The 19,930-nt window shown below is 50.4% G+C and overlaps 2 protein-coding genes and 1 long non-coding RNA gene across 6 annotated transcripts in view; 2 read left to right on the forward strand and 1 right to left on the reverse strand.

Moving 5' to 3' along the window:
* Positions 1 to 2,914: 2,914 nt before the first annotated feature.
* Positions 2,915 to 4,631, forward strand: UQCC4 (ubiquinol-cytochrome c reductase complex assembly factor 4). The gene is made up of 2 exons (XM_066275359.1): positions 2,915 to 2,990; positions 3,065 to 4,631. The coding sequence occupies exons 1-2, from the start codon at positions 2,959 to 2,961 to the stop codon at positions 3,441 to 3,443; spliced, it is 411 nt and encodes a 136-aa protein (XP_066131456.1). The 5' UTR covers positions 2,915 to 2,958; the 3' UTR covers positions 3,444 to 4,631.
* LOC136334740 (uncharacterized) lies at positions 3,941 to 9,082 on the reverse strand. Its single transcript, XR_010731209.1, has 2 exons — positions 4,915 to 9,082; positions 3,941 to 4,500 (listed from the first exon to the last, which is right to left on the reverse strand). It is a non-coding gene; the product is annotated as an uncharacterized lncRNA (long non-coding RNA).
* Positions 9,083 to 9,993: 911 nt separating this feature from the next.
* The window catches only part of UNKL (unk like zinc finger), a 47,544-nt gene continuing 37,607 nt past the window's right edge, over positions 9,994 to 19,930 (forward strand). Inside the window, exons 1-2 of one of the 4 annotated variants that reach the window (XM_066275364.1) lie at positions 9,994 to 10,135; positions 11,344 to 11,553. In XM_066275364.1, coding sequence (XP_066131461.1) covers positions 10,059 to 10,135; positions 11,344 to 11,553 — 287 coding nt within the window. In that variant the 5' untranslated portion in view covers positions 9,994 to 10,058. The remainder of the gene's footprint in view (positions 10,136 to 11,343; positions 11,554 to 19,930) is intronic. The other 3 variants (XM_066275363.1, XM_066275361.1, XM_066275362.1) reach the window with 3 other exon arrangements.

A 19,930-nucleotide genomic window follows, 5' to 3' on the forward strand; every position in this document is an offset into this window, starting at 1 on the left:
AACAAAGGTCCACAAACCGGGTGATTTAAAACAACAAAAAAGTTATCACACAGTTCTAGAGGCCAGAACCCCCAAACCAAGGTTTGGGCAGGGGCACACTCCATCTGAAGACTCCAGGGTAATCTCTTTCAGGCCTTACTCTGAGCTTCTGGCGTTGCTGGCAATCCTTGGCATTCCTTGGCTTGTGGTCGCATCACTGCAGCCTCTGCCTCTTATGTTAGAAAACTATATCAGCTAAGACCCTGTTTCCAAATAAGATAACATGCTGAGGTTCTGGATGGATATGTATTTGGGGACACCATTCAGCCCAGTACAGCATCTCAACGCATCTTACCAGAAGGAGGGCAGGAGAGGCAAGGCTCCCACGTGGCTGGTAAAGGACAAGCCATCCTTCCTTTAGCCAGGACAGGTGTGCTAGGTCCTTTATGAGGTTTGGGCTGTGTCCATATTTGTCTGTGTGCGGATGCGATTACAGAGGGACAGTACCATCTGGAGCCATCATGGTCATGGAGTGGCCTGCTATAATGCTGATGTTCTCTTGACAGTTTAGGTCCAACAGGAGACCTGGCTATGAGCACCAGGCAGCTGGTGGAGGCCAAGGACTGCCATCTTCTTTAGAGTCTACAGATCGGGCCTGACCTGTGCTGGCGCAGTGGATAAAGCGTCGACCTGGAAATGCTGAGGTTGCTGGTTCGAAACCCTGGGCTTGCCTGGTCAAGGCACATATGGGAGTTGATGCTTCCAGCTCCTCCCCCCTGTCTCTCTCTTTCCTCTCTCTCTTCTCTCTAAAAATGAATAAACTAAAAAAAAAACAATTAAATTTAGAGTCTACAGATCGATGTGCTTTATGTCAGGACTTCATCTACAACGGAAACCAAATGGAAGCAGGACCTGGGGACAGAGGAGGGGTCACTGGGATACCTAGGTTTGCTCAGTCTTTGTGTAGTCACGCCCTGCTCCTACCAGACCCTGGCCTGGGAGTGCCCCAGGAACCTGGTGGCAGCTAGCGTGCCCTCCACTGCCTCAGGATAGAAGGACATTTCCATGCGATCCAGTTACAATCATAACAGTTGTCCCAGGATCCACCAGGGGCAATCTAGGCACAGAACCAATTCTAGCAGCAGCCTGCTAAGGAGGCATGACATTTTACAGCTGACGAAGCAGAAGCTTGAGGGGTTAAGTCGCCCATCTGAGATGTCTTCTTTCGGTTACCCATCCAAGGTAGTCATTAAGACTGAGATGGACTCAGCCCCTCCCCTGGTGAAGCCCCTTTCAGAGCCTCCCAACTCTACCCCTACTCAGCATCCCCGGGCAGCTCAGCATCTCAACCTGGTAGCTGCATCAGCCCAATCAGCAGCTCCACCCCAAACCTCAGGGTTCTTTGATTTCCACCTCCTCCAGAAAGCCCTCCAGAATGATTCTGGCCCATCTTCCCACTTCAGGTCCCCTCGTCCCACCCACAGTGGGTGCTCCTGGGGTTCCCTGTGCGCAACATGGTTTGGCAGTGATTCTGGATGGAGTTCTGGGGTGGAAATGGAGGGGTGGGACCTGATGAGGAGGATCTGGACGCCGAGGTGCTTCTGTTGACACAGCAACTTTGAAGTCCTGGGTGGGAACTGAGCTGCTGCCAGGCGTCTGGGGCTCGGCTTCCTGGAGTGGGGAGGACTCCCAGATGTTGCTGAGTTCAGAACACCTCTGACCTGCCCCCTTTGCTCTAATGTCTGGAGATTTCTTGGGGGTGCAAAACTAGTCTCAAATCTGGTGCTTCTCCTGTGAGGAAAAAGGTGCAAGAGACGGACATTCCAGAGCCAAAGAGGCTGAGCTTGCGAGGCAGCACATTCCAGTTCACCAGGCTTCTGATCTGATTTTGTCACCAAATCACTCTCCCGCCCCGTCCCCACCACACACACACACTCAATCTGTGATGATGCTTGGACATCCCTATGTGGTTTTCAGACAAGATGGCTCAGCAGAGCCAGGCCAGTCCACTTTGACAGAAGCAGTTTCCAGCACTTTTCCTATGAAGCCAACTGGAAATCGAGTAGAGCAGGAAGCCTAATGACAGCCAGCAGGACACCTCCCACCGGACTCCTGAAGGTGGACGGGAGCATACTGTAGCCTCAGTCCACAAAGAGGATGAGTACTAGGCCATGCACAAGAGGTTCGCTGGGCAGGACAGGCAGATGTGTCCAAGTGCAAGACGATTTCCCCTGAGAACTCCAGGTGTGCTTTGATGCGTAGGGTGAGGAATCACGGCCTTGCAGCGGGGCGAGCATTGCCGGGCCATGCCCGTTTCAGAGCGGTTTGGCCAGCTCTGGGTGTCCAGGCAGCGCAGAGCAATGCCAAGCGCCAGGCTGTGGGCGTGGGCCTGCGACGGGTCCCGGGGTCACAGGGGTGCTCCATGCCAGGAAGAAGTGGCGGGCAGGCTTTGTGCACATGGAACTCAGTCCTAGGGTGGTACACTAATCAAAGAAACAATATGACTTCCGTTACTGAAAGTCCCATGAGGAGAGCAAACTGGGGCCTCGCAAAGCTGCGGGAAAGAGGCGTCCAGGGGACTGCGTCAACACGGAGCGAGGAGTGCAGACTCAGGGCGCCGATCTCCGGTGAGCCCGGCCCGCTAGGGAGCCCCTCTGAGGCCAGATCGTCGGAAAACGACGCCGCACCCTGCTCCACCCGCGGCGTCAAACCCGGCGCCCCAGCCTAGGAACTCGCAAGCCAGGACCTCCTTAAGCCGGTGAAGAACTACATTTCCCAGCATGTCCTCGCTGGTGTCCAAGGCCGGGTCTGCGACGGAAAAGGCCACCAAGAAAATATGCGTCAGTTCCGTTTCACAAGTGGTCCCACGTTCTCTAGTCGTGAGCTGAGACCTGGAACAGCTTTTGGTTTCCGGTTTCGCGCGACGGAAGTGACGAAAGCGCCGCGCGCCGCAAAGCGGAGTCCAGAGCCGGGGTCGTGATGAGCATTGTCCTCTGTACGCCAGCGGCCGGGTGAGTTTCTCGCAGTGTTAGAGGGGCAAGGGCGAACTCTGCGTGCGGTGCGCTCACTGCTCTCTTTCTTCCAGGGCTCTCCGGACGCTGAGGTTCGTGCACTGGGCTTCCCGAAGCTTGCATCCGCCGCCCGGTGGCGAAGTTAGGGCCCAGCCAGCGGCCGAGGTCGAGGAAGAGGACGACCCTAACCGCCCCATTCTGTTTTCCTCCAGCAAAGCCAATCCATCCCGTTGGACGGTAGAGCATTCCCTGGGAAAGAAGGTGCAGCGGCCCTTGTGGAAGGTGCTGCCTTTAAGCCTGTCCCTCATGGTTCTGGTCATTTGGTGCTTCTTTCGGCCGGAGACCAGCTCGGACCACTGGTTGAGACAGGTATTGGAAGAAGAAGTGTCAGAGCCCAGGGATCATTCAGAGGATGATCCTGGAACTCCGGCTGCCCACGGAGCGAGAACTTAAAGGGGCGCCCGTGGGGCAGGCAGCGAGGGACCAGGCAGCCACCCTAGGCCTTGACGTCGTGCTTAAGCGTTTCTGTCATGGTTTTGTCCCAGTGCTCGGTTTCAGCCCCAGACGGCGATTGCCGGGTGGATCCTGGTTGTGGCGCGTGGTTTAGACTGAAGGATTTGGATGGCGCACCTGGCCACGGTGACATGTGGGAAAGAGCAGAATATGAGCAGATTGGAACCGGTTCCTTGCCTGACACTTGATGCCCAACGAACATGTCCAAAAGATTTCTTAGATCCATAGGGGTTTTGGATTTGTGATTTTGTTCAATATGATCATGTGTCCAAAGCAATTATGGTGACATTTGTAATGCACTGTAATCCAATGTATAGGTCATTTGCTTTCTAAGACAGATTAACTGGCAGGAGAGTTAAACTTCTTATTGTATAATGTATTATGGTGTGTATAAATTGATGTTAGTTTTACAAACAAATTTTTTTTTGAGAGGAGGGAAGACAGAGACAAACTCCTGCATGTGCCCTCACCAAGACCTACCCAGGAGGCCTCCTCTGGGTCGATGCTCTGTCCCTTTGAGGCCATTGCCCCAGCAACCAAGCTATTTTAGCACCTTAGGCGAGACTCCAGGGCTCCAGAGAGGGAGAGAGAGGGGACGGGAGGGGTGGAGAAGCAGATAGTTGCATCTCTTGTGTTTCACTGACTCAGAATCAAACCTGGAACATTTACATGCGGGACCGATCCTCGACCACTGAGCCAACTGGCCAGGGCCCAAACTAACAATAAATTTTAATTTGCTAATGTAGAATTAAGCTAATCTTTTTTTTCCTTTTTGCATCTCATTATAAAAAGTGAGCCTTTTAGTCCTTTTTAAGTTCCTTTGTTTTTCTTTTTTTCCCTAGGATAGGAACTGAAGAAAGAAACCTAAGTGTAGATTCTGGCTGGTTTTCTCAGTGGATAAAACATTAGCCCAGTGTATGGGCTTTCAGGGTTCAGTTCCCGGTCAGGGCTTTCTCCCCTCCCTCTCCCTCTTCTCACACTCTTCTCTTCCCACAGCCTGTGTCTTTTTTTTTTTTTGTATTTTTTTTTTCTGAAGCTGGAAACGGGGAGAGACAGTCAGACAGACTCCCGCATGCGCCCGACCGGGATCCACCCAGCACGCCCACCAGGGGGCGACGCTCTGCCCACCAGGGGGCGATGCTCTGCCCCTCCGGGGCGTTGCTCTGTTGTGACCAGAGCCACTTTAGTGCCTGGGGCAGAGGCCAAGGAGCCATCCCCAGCGGCCGGGCCATCTTTGCTCCAATGGAGCCTCGGCTGCGGGAGGGGAAGAGAGAGACAGAGAGGAAGGAGAGGGGGAGGGGTGGAGAAGCAGATGGGCGCTTCTCCTGTGTGCCCTGGCCGGGAATCGAACCCCGGACCTCTGCACGCCAGGCCGACGCTCTACCACTGAGCAAACCGGCCAGGGCCAAGCCTGTGTCTTGATTGGTTCTAACATCAGTCCCAGTGCTGAGGATAGCTCAGTTTCAGCTCTAGGCGGCAGTTGCCGGATGGATCCTGGTTGGGGTGCATGTAGGAGTCTGTCTCACTATCTCCCTTCCTCTCAAAAAAAAAAAAAAAATCTAAATGTTGCCTGACCAGTGATAGTACAATAGATACAGCATTGACCTGGGGTGCTGAGGTCCCAGGTTCAAAACCCCATAGGTTCACCAGATTGAGTGTGGGGTTGCAGGCTTGAGTGTGGGATTATTGACATGAACCTATGGTCACTGGCTTGAACCCGAAGGTTGCTGGCTTGAGAAAGGGGTCACTAGCTCAGCTGGAGCTGCCTGGTCAAGGCACATATGAGAAGCAATCTGAACAACTAAAGTGCCACAATTGCGATGTGATGCCTCTCATCTCTCTCCCTTTCTGTCTCTCTCACACACAAAAAAAAGTCTAAATGTAAATTGTGGAAAACATCAAACAACACTGAAATAAAGGAACTTTCTCAGCTCTGCAAATTTTTATTTTTAGGAAGGCAACAACTTTCTGAATAGAATAAAACTGAAAGATTTTTCTTTTTGACAGATTACAGTCAATATTTTGGGTTTCTGAATATGTTTTTCAAGTACTACTTAGGAGTCCTGCATAATTCTGAAATACCAGATGCATAAAAGGAAGACTTTGTAGGCTTCCAGGTTTTATATTGGTGCGTGCACAGTGCTGAAGTTAATTGGAGGTTTCTCTCACTCAGGAGTTTAAAGACCGCTGGCTGTGTGACAGTATACTGGCTTTTCACCAGGCCTCTGCTGAAGTGCTCTAAGTTTCTGGCACGTCTTGGTAAATTATGCTGGTCAGGAAATTGCCACTGATACAAGTCTGTGCATTTTTTTAAAGATGAAGAGTGCAGGGTTTGGAAAGATTGACCTAATCATAGCTAAAGTTATCTCGTCAGTCCCAGTGGGAACAAAGAAGTTAAGATGGCCTTCCTTTGGTCTGGTGTGGGTGTGAACTCTGAGTAACAGGCAAACTCAAACCCTTACTTTACTCTCAGTTGCTTCTGCGGGGAAAAAAAATGGCAGAACTAATGAGAAGAATTTTAATTTTAATTAAAAGTAACTCATATGAGGCCTTGGCCTGGTAGCTCAGTTAGTTAGAGAGTCATCCCAACATGCCAGGGTGGCAGGTTTGATCCCTAGCTAGGGCACATATAACAATTAACCTACAGTCTGATTGGTGGTGGTGCAGTAGATTGACCCAGAACACTGAGGTCCCCGTTTTGAAACTCCAAGGTCACTGGCTTGTCAACTTGAGTGGGGGCTTGAAAGCTTGAGTAGGAGATCATTGGCTTGAGCCCAAGGTTACTGGCTTGATCATGGGGTCGCAGGCTAGAATTGAACTCCCTCCCCCTGGCTCAAGGCACATATGAGAAGCAATCAACGAACAACTAAAGTGGAGCAGCTATGAGTTGATGCTTCTCATCTCCTTCTCTCTCACAAATCAATTTAAAAAATCAACCAATGAATGCATAAGTGGAACAACAAATCATTGTTTCTCTAAAATCAATAAAATAAATTTAGAAAACTCATGAGAAAAGCGATGTGATCTGGAAGGGTTAGACATTAATAGGCAAAGGAAGAGACTCATCACACCCATGGGACAGATCCTGAGTACCCCCAGGGTGGCTATTAATGAGGGCTTTTCTGCGTTTTTGATTGTTTTTTTTTTAGATGTTGTTTATTGATTTTAGAAAAAGGAGAGTAAGGGGGTGGGGATGGGGGGAGTGGGAAGCATCAACTTACAGTATTTGCTTTCTGTATGTGCCTTGACCAGGCAAGCCCGGGCTTTTGAACTGATGACTTCAGCATTCCAGGTTAATGCTCTATCCCCTGCGCCACCACAGGTCAGGCTTTTCTGGTTTGTTTTGTTTTGTTTTGTTTTTGTTTTTGGTATTTTTCTGAAGTTCTTAAAGGGGAGGCAGTCAGACAGACTCCCACATGCGCCCGACCGGGATCCACCCGGCATGCCCACCAGGGGGCGATGCTCTGCCCCTCTGGGGCGTTGCTCTGCTACAATCAGAGCCATTCTAGCGCCTGAGGCAGAGGCCACAGAGCCATCCTCAGCGCCCGGGGAAACTTTTGCTCCAATGGAGCCTTGGCTGCGGGAGGGGAAGAGAGACAGAGAGGAAGGAGAGGGGGAGGAGTGGAGTAGCAATGGGCGCTTCTCCTGTATGCCCTGGCCGGGAATCGAACCCGGGACTCCTGCACGCCAGGCCGACGCTCTACCACTTAGCCAACCGGCCAGGGCCTTTTTTCTGGGTTTTGTCTTGAGCAAAGGGAGGACGCAGGGCCTGCTAGCAAGTGTGGGCAGACCCTCCCCATTCCTGGACTTTGCAACGGGGTGGCAGCAGAGTAGGTAGACAGGTGAACTATTAGGGAAATCCTTTTATTATTTAACTATTTTTGCAGTATGCTCATATTTTCCCAGCTGGGCTGTAGCTTTTATTTTTCTGAGAGTGTTCGGCGCTTTTGCTTCCCCAGGTAAGCACTGAACAAGGATCTGATAGGGAGAGGACTGCTGTAAGTATGCTGGAACAGAAATAGTGGCAGTTAGCTCATGAGATGAAAAATTGTTGGGCAGAGCAGGAGAAAATTGTTTTAAAGAAAATTCAGCCCTGGTTGGTGTCTCAGTGGATAGAGCGTCGGCCTGGTGTAAAGTATGGACATCCCAGGTTCGATCCTTGGTCAGGACACACAAGAGAAGCGACCATCTGCTTCTCACCCCCTTCCTTACTTCTTCTCTTCCCCTTTCTCTCTTTTCCTTTTGCAGCCAGTGGCTTGACTGGTTGGAGCGTGGCCTGTGCTAGTTGGTCCCAGTGCATCAGCCTCAGGCACTGGGACCTAGATTGAGCATTGGCCCCAGTCAGGTTTCTGCGTGGATCCTAATCCCGCACATGTGGGAGGCGTTTGCCTCACTATCTCACTATCTCCCCTCCACTTACCTAAAAAAAAAAAAAAAAAAAAATCAAGAAGAGGAGCTTAACTAAATGGTTTTACAGCTTCCAAGCAGCTGAGACTCTTTGGAAAGGTGCTAGCAGTGCTGGCATTTCAATCCCTCCCCCTTTCCCAGCCCAGCCTCAAACACTTCTAAATTTACAGTGAGATGTTATTTTACATGTCTAGGTACGACCCCAGCCTTTTAAGAACAGTCTTCAAACGCACAAAAAAAATTACACGAATCTTTACAGCCTAGCACAGTTTTGTTTGATCTCTTCCAGGAAGATGCTTCATGGGCGAGGAGGAATAGTGGGTGTCTTTACTCCCACTTTATAGCAATCATCTCCAGATTTTTAAGTCTTGAGCCCCAACTTTCTTTTTTGAGCTTGAAGTGGCTTTCCATACATCAGTACTGGACATCACAGGTTCCTCAAACACCTTAGGTCCAAAATGGAATTCATCTCTTCCCAAAGCAGTTTTTGTTGTTATGTATTCCTCCAAGCGAGGGGCCTTGAAAATTATCCTCGACTTCTCATTCCTCACTTTCTGAATCTTCAAGATTTGTTCATTCATCCTCCAACAAATGTAAGGGCTTTATTCTCCTGCTTGATTTTCTTAGAAAATATGTTGATTTTTTTTGGGTGCCATTTTCCATATTTAAGTGTAATGTTTGTAGAGGTAATAATTTATTTAGAAAATGAACATAAAAAGAAGGTAATCATTCACCCACCAGCAGATGATAGCTTTTATTTTCCTGTGTTGCTTGTATTTAAAATAAAAACAACACAACTTACATACTTGGGAACAAATAAATATATGGAACTGTTATATCTTGATTTGTTTTTCACCTATTTAGGAGTATTTTTCATGCCACTAACAATTCTCAGGTAGCATTGTCATTAAACCATGGCATAGCACTCAGAACTTAAAAACATCTCACAATTACTGGGCTGTTAGGTGTTCTCAAGTTGTTGCTAAATGACTGATAGTTATTTTTGTACATGAATCTTTGTCTGAATCTGATTATTATTAGGTCAGAGTTTCTAGAAATGGAACATTATTTTCTGTGAAGGTTAGCACCTGTTTACCTCCCAGCTGTGCCTCATCCTGTCTTGTTGCAAGTCTACCAACATTGTAGGTTGCTGTTCAGAATAAAAAAAAGTCTGCCTATTCCAGGGCTCTGCGTTTTCATTTGCATTTTTTTTTGTACTACTGGCGAAGTAGAATATTTTTTAAAATGTCTTCTGTGCCACATATTTACAGAATAGTGTAATCTGGACCTGAGTTCAGTCCTGAAATGCACACCCTGGTTCTCACTCCAGGGCCAGCTGCTACCTGTTTCCTTGAATTCTCACCCCGTTGGCGATTGTGAGCCTCTTGGATTCTTATTCGAAAATCAGCTTTATTGATGTATATAGTTCACGTAGTATTCAATTCACTCATTTAAAATATACAAGCAAAAGATGTTTAGCATATTCACAGGGGGCATCATACATCACCACGGTCTAATTTTAGAACATGTTCAAACTCCCAAAAGGAACTCCGTTCCCACGAGCAGTCACGTTCTATGTCTCTCCATCTCTCCCACATCCAGCTCTAAGCAATTGGTCCCATTCTTTTCGTCCTCAGCACCCAGCACGGAGTCAGAGTCGGTGAAGGAGTGAAATGTGACTGAGCAGTCTATGCAGGCTCTCTAAACACCGGGGACCTGTTGGCTCCATCTCCTCCTGGAGCCCAGATCGGGGTCACACAGGCCGAGCAGAGTGCGCGCGGCAGCAGTGGGCAGAAAGAGGACTTGAGAGTACAGGGTGGGTGTGCACTGAACGACGGGCGCCCGCGGGGTTGGGGGCGACGCCATGCATGAAGGATGCGAGAATGGCAGCGGGCACGCGCCCGGGGTGTGTCCCTGTTAGGGCCGGACCCGGGGTCCTATAAGGGTCGTTGCGAGATGTTAGCTGTTCGCTGGGTGCTGTCGGGGCTGCTCCTGCCCGCCAAGCTTTCGCTTGGGCCGCGGCCTCGCCCGGACCGGTGGGCGTGGCCGGCCGGCTGGGGGGCGAAGGTGGGCTCCGCGCGGGGGGAGATCCGGAGGGGCGGGGGCAGGCCCGAGCGGCGCATGCGCGCTGTATTGTTTTGACTGAAAATGCCGTCTGTTTCGAAAGCCGCGGCGGCGGCGCTGAGCGGGTCCCCCCCGCAGACTGAGAAGCCGACCCACTACAGGTCAGTGTCCCTGCCGCCGCGGTGGGGACCGGAGCGGGGCGGGGGAGGCCCTGTGCGTCCCTGGCCCGCGCCCCCGCGCCTCTGGGCCTGGGTGCCGCCGCCGGGTGCGGCCTGGGGCCCCGTGCCGCCCCCGTCCCCCCGCCCCCCTCGCCATCCCGGGCCTCCGCGGCACCCGGCCTCAGCCCGCGCGGCGCCTGGGCTCCGAGCTGGTGGCCCACCATCCGACTCGGGCTGCCACTGCCAGAGGTCGGGAGTCGGCGCCCAGGGTCTGGGGTGGCACCTGGGCTTGGGAGCTGGGGAACGCGCCGGGGCTCCGGGGTCTACGCGCCTCTGTTTGGGGATCGGGGACAGAGCCTGGGGTCGTGGGGAGGCGCCGAGAATGTTCCTGGAATCCGGGGTGGGGGGCCGCACCTGGGCTCCAGGGTGGGCGGCCATCTGGACTACGGTTGCCTACGCCTGCGGTCTGAGATGTCACTTTGGCTTTGGGTTGGCGTGCCTGAGGTCCCGGTGTCGCGCCTGAAGTTGGGAGTCGCGTCTGTGGGCGGGATGGGGGTTACGCATGGGTTCTAGGGGATAGCTCCTGAGGTCTGGAAAGGCTCCCGGGCTCGGAGCGGGGAGGCGTCTGTCTGGGGTCAGCTAGAATCGGAGTGGCAGTCGCGCCTGGGGTCAAGGATGGGAGTGCTGCGCCTGGGGATCCTTGTTTGGGTTCTGGGGGGTCGCGCCTGAGGTTGCGGATAGTGCCTGGGTTGGGTCACCCCTGCCTGAGATCCGAGGAACGCACCTGTGCTGGGGGCGGGGTCTTGCGGCCATAGGGACTTGGAGTGAGGGGTCGCGTATGGGGTCAGGGTCGCTCTTGGGGTCGGGGATGGGGGCTGTGCCTGGTATCGGAGATGGCACCTGGGCTTGGAGGACGGGGTGCGGCTGGGGTCGCCGTGTCGAGTCTGTGGTCGGGATGGGGGGATGTGCATGGGGTCTAGGGTGTCGCGCTTGAAGTCTGGGAAACGCGCCCGGGCTCAGGAAGGGGCGGGGCGGGGCGGCAGTCTGGAGCTATCCGGATTCGGACTGGGGTTTGCGCCTGGGGTCGCGTTGCTCTGGGCCTGTGGGGTCAGGTTTCCCTCCACCCCACCCCACCCCGCCCACGAGTTTCCCCGCTGCCCGCAGGCGGCGGTGGCGGCGAAAGCGACCCGCAACGCTGTTTGTCTTTTTAGGTATCTAAAGGAGTTTAGGACAGAGCAGTGCTCCCTGTTTGTGCAGCACAAGTGCACCCAGCACAGGCCATTTACCTGTTTCCATTGGCATTTCCTAAATCAGCGTCGGCGCAGACCGCTCCGCAGGCGCGACGGCACCTTCAACTACAGCCCGGACGTATACTGCTCTAAGTACGACGAGGCCAGTGGCGTGTGCCCCGACGGCGACGAGTGAGTGTGTGTGTGTGTATGTGTGTGTGTGTGTGTGTGTGTTGGGGGAGGAGGGTGCGGGGAGTGCTGGCTTCCAGGGAACAGCTTCTACTGCTCTGCCACTCGACTTGGCCGTGTCGTGCTGGGCAGACCCCTGGTTCTCTTCAGCACCTGTCATACCTGTAAGGGGTGGGGGAGGGGATCCTATCTTTACTCTGAAGGTTTTCCTGGGACTGGGACTGGGGTGGGGGGGCGCATTTCCCTATCTTTAGGCCAGTGGGGAAGGGCTCTGTGTATCTCAGGAATAAACCTTGCATGGTTCAAACCGAATTTGCTCCACTTTCCACTTTTGATTGCCACTCAGTTTTCCAATTTCTTGCATTAGAACCAGCCCAAATGAGGTACAGCTGTTCGGTTTAGGGCCATTTTTTGTAGCTGTCCATTGTTTTTGAAACAAGAGAACTTGTTAGAATGTGTATGGACACTATGCAAATATATCTGGAATGTTACCTTTTTATGCTGCTTACACTTTTAATTTTTTTAAATAGCAGTTTTATTTGCAGACTATCATTTATGTTAAATGATAGTCTAAACTTTTTAAGTTTAGGAAATCAAGGTTTTGTTTAGGTTGACTTTTTTTTTATTTTAACTAGTTTCCTAATGGAGTTGTGAACAGATGTCTTTATTTTAAAATATAGGGTGGAGCAAAATTGGTTTACAGTTGTGAGGATGGGGAACACAAAGTTTATTCTTGTATTATTACTTACTGTATTTATTTTTTATACAAAGAACTGTAAACCTGTTCCTACCCCACCCTGTATGTTGCCTGGGAAAACAGGAAGGGTAGTCAGCTTGTATATTCATAGACAGATTTAGCGGCAGGTTTGCTTTTCTCCTGTGGGCTCTTTGATGGGGTTGGGGTGTTCATTTCTGCCAAGAGGCAGAGTGACATCACTGTGTCCTAGGACTCTGTAAATATAAAGAACAGCTTGTTCAGCTTCTGTCTGGAAGGGGCACTGATTTGGGGGAGGTCTTCAGGCTCCATCTCCTGATCATCTGAAGCAGAGGTCGGGAACCTAAGGCTCAGGAGCCAGATGTGGCTCTTTTGGTGGCTACATCTGGCTCGCAGACAAATCTTTAATAAAAAAATAATATTAAAAATATAAAACATTCTCATGTATTACAATCCATTCATTTCCTACCGTTCATGTTCATGGTTGTGGGTGCTGGAGCCAATCACAGCTGTCCTCTGGGACAACACCAAATTTTTATTGGATAATGCCTAACGTACACGGGTCGTTGTATTGCTCTCACGGAATTACATTTTAAAATATGTGGCGTTCATGGCTCTCTCAGCCAAAAAGGTTCCCGACCCCTGATCTGAAGGGAGAGGATTCTCCAGGTGTGCTCTCTTTTGAAGATGGTCTTTACCCCCCCCCCCACACACACACACATGAAGACTGGTGTGTCTGTTTTCCTTCATTTTCCAAAATGCTTCTTAGGCCAGGGAGTCAATTTTTACTCTGTGGTGATTTTTTATAAACTTTATACACTTACTGAAAGGTATTTTGTTGAAGACCAGCTAGTTACATAGTGTTTTTGTTAAGGGGTTTGAAGTCTGTTGAAGTAATGTAGCCATCTCCACTAAGGTTAAGATTGTTATATTTCTGTGAAGTTTGAAGTGCCTTTTAAAATGCTTCTTGAGCCTATGTTTTCTGCAACTGGGTCTTCAGAAGAGAGACATTTTTGTCTACCTGAGATCTGGTATCAGGTCCCCCATTTCCCTTAGTTATGTCAATTACCTACCCAGGCCTGAATCGCCCTGCTGCTTGACCTTGGTGCTGTCTGACCCTGTCCCAGAGTCCAATATGGAGGATTAAGTGGCAGTATTCACTGGTGATACTTTTAATGCATGATAAGAAAGCATGTTTGAACAGCTATCTAGGGTCCCAGATTCTGGATGTCCTGGTGTTGATTGGGCTCACTGCTGGGTATGGGTGTGGAGTCCAGTTCTTATGGAATACAGAGTGCTGTAGTGAACACCTACCTGAAGCTGGTTGTTTTAAGCTGGGTTAAAATAGCAATCAAGTAATATGCAATCATTAAATAAATTAATCATAAAATATTAACTATTATTAAGATAAAAATATTAGTGTTATCTAAATGTCATGCAGGTTTTCACTGAGAAATATAAGTAGGACCAAAATACCTGTCTGACGTTTTTTGTTTTGGATGCATTCTGTGTACATCTATCTGTACACAGTAAGAAAGTCACATGTATCTTACTAAAGATTTTGTAACTTCTAGTGAGGACATGTGTTGACTTGCTTCAACCCTTTAGGATGAGTTTGACAGCCAAGCATCTCCCCAGGGGATCTCTCCTTAGTCATTATTGCTCACTCCCCGGGAGAGGGACTTTTCTATCACCTACAAATGGAATGCCTTGGAATCTCTCCTGTTGAATTAGATATTCTGGTCCATGAAGGGTTGCCATGGAATCCGTAAATAGATACTACCTTTCAGAGCAAGAACAGGGTCTTCCTTTTATTCATTGGTTCTTGAAATTTCTATTTTGAGTGTTTTTATTACCAACCTAGTATTTTAAAACGTGAATATATTTGTATCAAGGAACAAAGACGCATCAGCCAACCTTTCAGTCAAGTGACAGAAGCATCCATGTTCTTGGCACTGGCTGGGGCCACCATGGGGCTGAGCCATAGGGCAGGATGGGATGGGGACAGCAGGAGGGTTGACACACCTGCCATCACCCTCCTCTAGTGGCCTCTCCCCTGCTGTCACACCCCCACTGTCACCCTTTTCCCTTGGTGGACAGACACCCTCTCCACTCTCACCATCACCCCACATCCCAGTGGTGCCCTTCCTTGATGTCACTCCCCCACTCCCGCTGTCACCTCTGGAGAGCCTCCCCCACTGTCATCACCCCCTCTCCCTGGGCACACCCTGCTGTCATTCCTTTTCCTTGGCAGGCAAGTTGGTCACCCTTTCGCACCCCTTTCCCAGTGACCCCTTCCCCTGCTCTAACCCCCTTTCATTGGCAGGTGGTCAGTCTCCTCAGCTGTCACACACTCCCCTCCGTGGACATTCTCCCTGTCACCTTTGGGTGGCCTTTTGCTATCACCCCGCCACTTCAGTTACTACCCCTTTTCCTCTTAACCACCATACCCCTCCTTCTGTGGCCTTCGCTGCCGCTGTCACGTCCCAGCTGCCAGGCGCCCGCTGCCACACCCCTTTCTTGGTGAGGCAGAGTCCCCCCCCCTTTGGCCGGGAGGGTTCCCTCTGCCCTGGAGTCCGGCGGTCCTCCCTTTCCCACTGCTCTTTGTTCTGGTGGACACGCCCTTTCCCACGATTGGCCGTCTGGGTCACGTGCGCCTTGCCCCTCCCCCGTGGGAACTGGTCTCTCTGCGGCGCGGCTGGACGGCCGAACCTGCCGACAAAGAGTTGGCCGTGCAGAATACCACTTCCGAACCTGGGGTCGGGCCCAGCTCCCCAGAGTCCGTGTTCCCACCTGGGCGGATCCAACTCAGGTATTTCTTCGGCTGGGGCTCCAGGAAGCGACTTTTGTCCAGCGGCTTCAGGGGGTCCAGCCACATCCTGAAAGCGGCACCGGGTGTGGACAGCCCTGGGACTCGCGCTAGTCCTGTTCCTGGCGCGCCCAGGGCTGCTCCTGGCCTTTGCCCCTGGAACCCAGGTGTGGTCGGCACCTCTCTCTACAGAGTACTGCGCGTGCTCTCAGTACTGGTCAGGCATTTTTGGGCGTCGATTCTGACATTAAAAAAAAAAAAAAAAAAAACCTCCCAGGGGTCTAAGGTCCCTTCCAGCGGAACATTTTTTATTAGAAAGCAGTTCAGGCGATCCCCAACTATATGTGTATGCTAAGTAAATTCTCTTTCTTCGGTTAACCCTTCTCCTGCTCTAGACAGCAGACCCCCACAATTACAAATATTCTTATTTTAGTAAGAAATGGGCCCACTTGTCTGTGGTGTCACTTTCCCGGGTTACTCTAGAGATCTGCCTTATTCTTTGCAAGGCTTCCTGCTATTTCTCCCCACAGGTCCCTCCCTGGTGGCACAGGCCTTTCGGTGGGCCAGTGATGTGTGACTTGCTGGGCTTTCCCTTGTGACTCTGGGTGTGCTTGTAGAAGCTTGTTGACATAGAGAAACCTTTCTATGTGTCCAAGGTTTAGTGTGCCTGCTGTACCATACTTGTGTTTAGTCTGGCCTGTCAAAAGATGCCTTTGCAGTGTTTAAATATTTTTTAAAATTTTTGTTTATTGATCTTAGAGAGGAAGGGAAAGTGAGAGAGAGACAAACATCAATCTGTTCCTCTGTGTGCCCTGACTGGGGATGGAACTGGCAACCTTTGTGTATTGGGATGATGCTCTACCAACCCAGCCATCTGGCAAGGGCTGCAGTGTTTAATTTTTAAAAGTTGAATGTCTTAGGATCTGAGGTTTAGGTGGAAGTTCATTCTCTTCAGGGTGGTTATAAACTTGTTGCTTAAACATTTTATGAGTGTACTCTGCTTGCGCTTTTGGGGTAAGGTGAAAGCCAAGGGCAGGTAGAACATTAGAGCATAATACCTAATAGTCTAGGGCTACTTACAGACTAGAAGAAAACACACACTTTTTGGTTACAGAGTAGCCAGCTTAAGAGAATTACAATCAGGTGACTAAATTGGATCTGTAAGAGACCCATTGAAAAATGTTAAAAACCCTGAATAATTGCAGCATCTCAGTCCCTCCTGCTTTGGGTGAAGGGTTGGGGACAGAGATAGTGACCAGGAGAAATGCCTGGCATGGGAAGATCAGGTGCCCCTTGGAGGCTAGTGGAGAGATGGTTTCTGTGCTTGGAGAGGATGGTACCTCCTTCCTTTTGGATGCCGAGGAAGGAGGAATACTTAATTGCTGGATCTGATGCTCTATTTTAGGGACTAACGAGGAGTCACTGTCTTGGCTCAGGAAGCCAGAGGTTGCAGGGCACAGGGCTGAACAGATAAACATGGTCAACATGGGGGGTGACCTGGCAACCCCCCCCTCCCAGTGTCTGAGGGGGGAGACAGTGAGATGACTCACTAGCTTCTCACAAGCTCTACCTTTTCACATCGCCCATTCAACCTCCTGACCACCGACTCTGCTCCCCGTCCCAGTTATATGTGGCACACAGGTCTTTCTGCCTTTGCTCATTTTCCAAACCCCTATCTGGTTGCTCGATTCTGTTCATTTTGTACCTCAGTCATTTCTGCGCTTGTCCTACTCTCCCACCTGTGCCCAAGCTCCAAGGCCTGACTGGAAGGGTGTCCCTGTGACAATGAATCGCTCAGAGACCAGATGCTCCAAGGGGTCGAGGAGAGGCCACAGCCCTGCTCACAGACCGAAGGATTGAAGCCCCGTCCCCAGCCTCACTCAGATATTTATTAGCCAGTACAAATAACTCAAGGAAACAGAAGAAGTTTTCAGGGGTGATGTAAAGGACAAGGAACATGCTGACTGCTAATAGTCTAAACATTTTGTTGTTGCTGAATCTTATCCTGCTGTTTGGCTGTTTCCAGCGCAGGGTCAGAGAGGCCCCTGGACTCTCATCAGCTCAGGGCTTTCACCCTGGGGTGCCTCTCTGCCTCTAATTGTTTACCTAACTCAGCAGGTCTTCACAGTGTATTCCTATGGAAGGGGGTTAGCTTGAATGTCCTTCTCCACTCAGTGGGTCTCCTGGACCGGCCGCTGGACCGGCAGCATCAGCATCACTTGAGAACTCGCCCTCCAGGGGATTCTGATGCATGTTCTAGTGTGGGAGCCACGGCCCGGCCCGGTCTGGCTCACAGGTGGATATTAATGTGCAGTGGATTTGAGTTTGGTGGCCACCTTGGTCTCGTACATAAACTGATCTTGGTGTGCAGTGGGTCTGAGTTTGGTGGGGTCTGCTTTCGTTTCAGGTGAGAGTTACTAGACAGAAAGGGACAATTTCAGGCTCTCTCAGTTACATATCGGCTTTCCTATTAAAAAAAAAAAGGTAAAATAATAATAAAGATAGATTCTTAGTGAGGGGGCCAGTCCCGAGCCCCTGCCGTGTCCTCCCTGTCCCTCCCTCACTGAACCACTGCTGGTTCAGTGGTTCCACATCATCGTGGTGGAGCTATGTCTGGTGCCCCGCATCTACTCCTGCACCACGCCATCATGGAACCCTGTTTTAATTAACACTGTTTGGGCCACTGATTATTGTGGATAAGTTTGAGAACTATGGATGTCACCCTGAATTTGGCAAATGCTGTAGGGCTGGCGGTGGCCCTCCCCAACAGCAGCACGGTGGCCTCGGGGATGGATATATAACTGAGTTACTCCTGCTGCAAGGAGGAAGCTGCACGTGGTGTTGGGCTGACCCTTGGGGTCTCTTCAGCCTCTTCTGTGCCCCAGGAGGGGGCCTGTCTTTGTCACTGGGTTTTCTCTGAGGTTGTCCCTTTCACCTCTTAAATGTTCTTATGGTGAAGCTGTTTTCTTCTTGTTAAATGTTCTGTATTTTAAGGTCAGTTCATGTTTTAACTCATGAAGGTGTGATGACTTGCTCCGAGTGAAATGGTAGTTCCTCTTTGGTGCTCAGTGCTGGGGATCAGGAGGCCTTGGCCTGGCTCTGGTTGCCATGGCAATGGTACTAGAGGGGAAAAAAGATGCTCAGGGCTACCCTGAGGGACCTTTAGGAAACAAATGAAAGTTTAGATTTAACCTTAGGGAAGTCAGGAGCCCTCTGCGGTGCCTGTTGCGGCTGCGCAGCCTGGGTTCTGTGGAGAAACGGTCATGGCTGCTTCGCTCTGGAGTGCGGTCCCCTCTCCCCAGACTCTAGGATTCTCGTGCTGAACTTGTGGCCGGTGCAGAAGTAGTTCTGTAGATTGAAACTGTCTTTGTAAAATGGTGGCTTTCCTATTAGCTTAAGTTGTTTTACTTTATTTTTTTTTATGTTAAAACATACATAGAGTTGACTATTTTAGCTTTTTTAAGCATACAGTTCAGTGGGATTAAGTCCATTCACCTTTTTGTACAGTCAGTATCACCATCTACCCCCAGAGCTTTTCCATATTTAAACTGAATTCTGTCCCCATTAAACATTTGCTCCTTCCATAATTTTATAAAGATTTTAATTACTGATTTGAGAGAATGAGAGAGAGAGAGAGAGAGAGGTGGGAGGAGAGGGAAGCATCAACTGTAGTAGTTGCTTCTCGTATGTATCTTGACCGGGCAAGAAAAGGTGACCTCAGCATTCCAGATCAATGCTTTATCCACTGTGCCACCACAGGTCAGGCAGACATTTCTTTCTTTTTTAAGGGCACATGTGTTTGCGCTCGCGAGACAGACAGGAAGGGAGAGAGATGAGAAGCATCAACTCATAGTTGCTTTTTGTATTTGCCTTGACCAGTCAAGCCCAGGGTTTCAAACCAGTAGTAACCTCAGCATTTCAGGTCGACACTTGATCCACTGCGCCACCACAGGCCAGGCCCATAATTTTTGATATAAGCAGATACCTATGTATTCTTCTGTATATGTATGTGAAAAGTGGGGAGACGGGCCCTGTGTTCTAGGCCAGGTTCCCTGGTGTGGCAGAGGGTTCTCCATGAAACCCTCAACTTCCTGGGTGCCAGAAACTCAGTTACATATCAGTGCTGTTAAAGATACAGGGAAGGGCTTGGAGGAGCTTGAAATGTATAAAGCATATATAAATATTTAAAATAGCCTAGCCTGTGGTGGCGTAGTGAATAGAACGTCAACCTGGAGTACTGAGATGGCCAGTTTGAAACCCTGGGCTTGCCTGGCCAAGGCACATATGAGAAGTAAGCAAGGAACAACTACAGGGACGCAACTATGAGTTGATACTTCTCACTCCCCACTCCCTGTAAAATCAATCAATAATTCTTATTAAAATGAAGTAAATATAACTTTATATTAGGGATTTCAGACAAGGGTGTATCAGCGCTAAATATAGTAAATATAATATTTGATCATTTCAGTTATACTCTTAAAAACATTTCTTGGGGCCCTGGCCGGTTGGCTCAGTGGTAGAGCGTCGGCCTGGCGTGCGGGGGACCCGGGTTCGATTCCTGGCCAGGGCACATAGGAGAAGTGCCCATTTGCTTCTCCACCTCCCCCTTCCTCTCTGTCTCTCTCTTCCCCTCCCGCAGCCGAGGCTCCATTGGAGCAAAGATGGCCCGGGTGCTGGGGATGGCTCCTTGGCCTCTGCCCCAGGTGCTAGAGTGGCTCTGGTCTCGGCAGAGCGACCCCCCCCCCCAGGGGCAGAGCATTGCCCCCTGGTGGGCAGAGTGTTGCCCCATGGTGGGCGTGCCTGGTGGATCCCGGTCGGGCACATGCGGGAGTCTGTCTGACTGTCTCTCCCCGTTT

The sequence above is a fragment of the Saccopteryx bilineata genome, chromosome 4 (genome assembly GCF_036850765.1).
Source record: "Saccopteryx bilineata isolate mSacBil1 chromosome 4, mSacBil1_pri_phased_curated, whole genome shotgun sequence".
NCBI classification, from domain to species: Eukaryota; Metazoa; Chordata; class Mammalia; order Chiroptera; family Emballonuridae; genus Saccopteryx; species Saccopteryx bilineata.

What these genes read in the sequence shown, in the direction of transcription:
- UQCC4 (XM_066275359.1), top strand. Translation starts at nt 2,959, where the DNA reads ATGAGCATTGTCCTCTGTACGCCAGCGGCCGG. An exon ending in CTCTGTACGCCAGCGGCCGG is followed by an intron (nt 2,991 to 3,064) that starts GTGAGTTTCTCG and finishes TCTTTCTTCCAG; the next exon opens with GGCTCTCCGGACGCTGAGGT.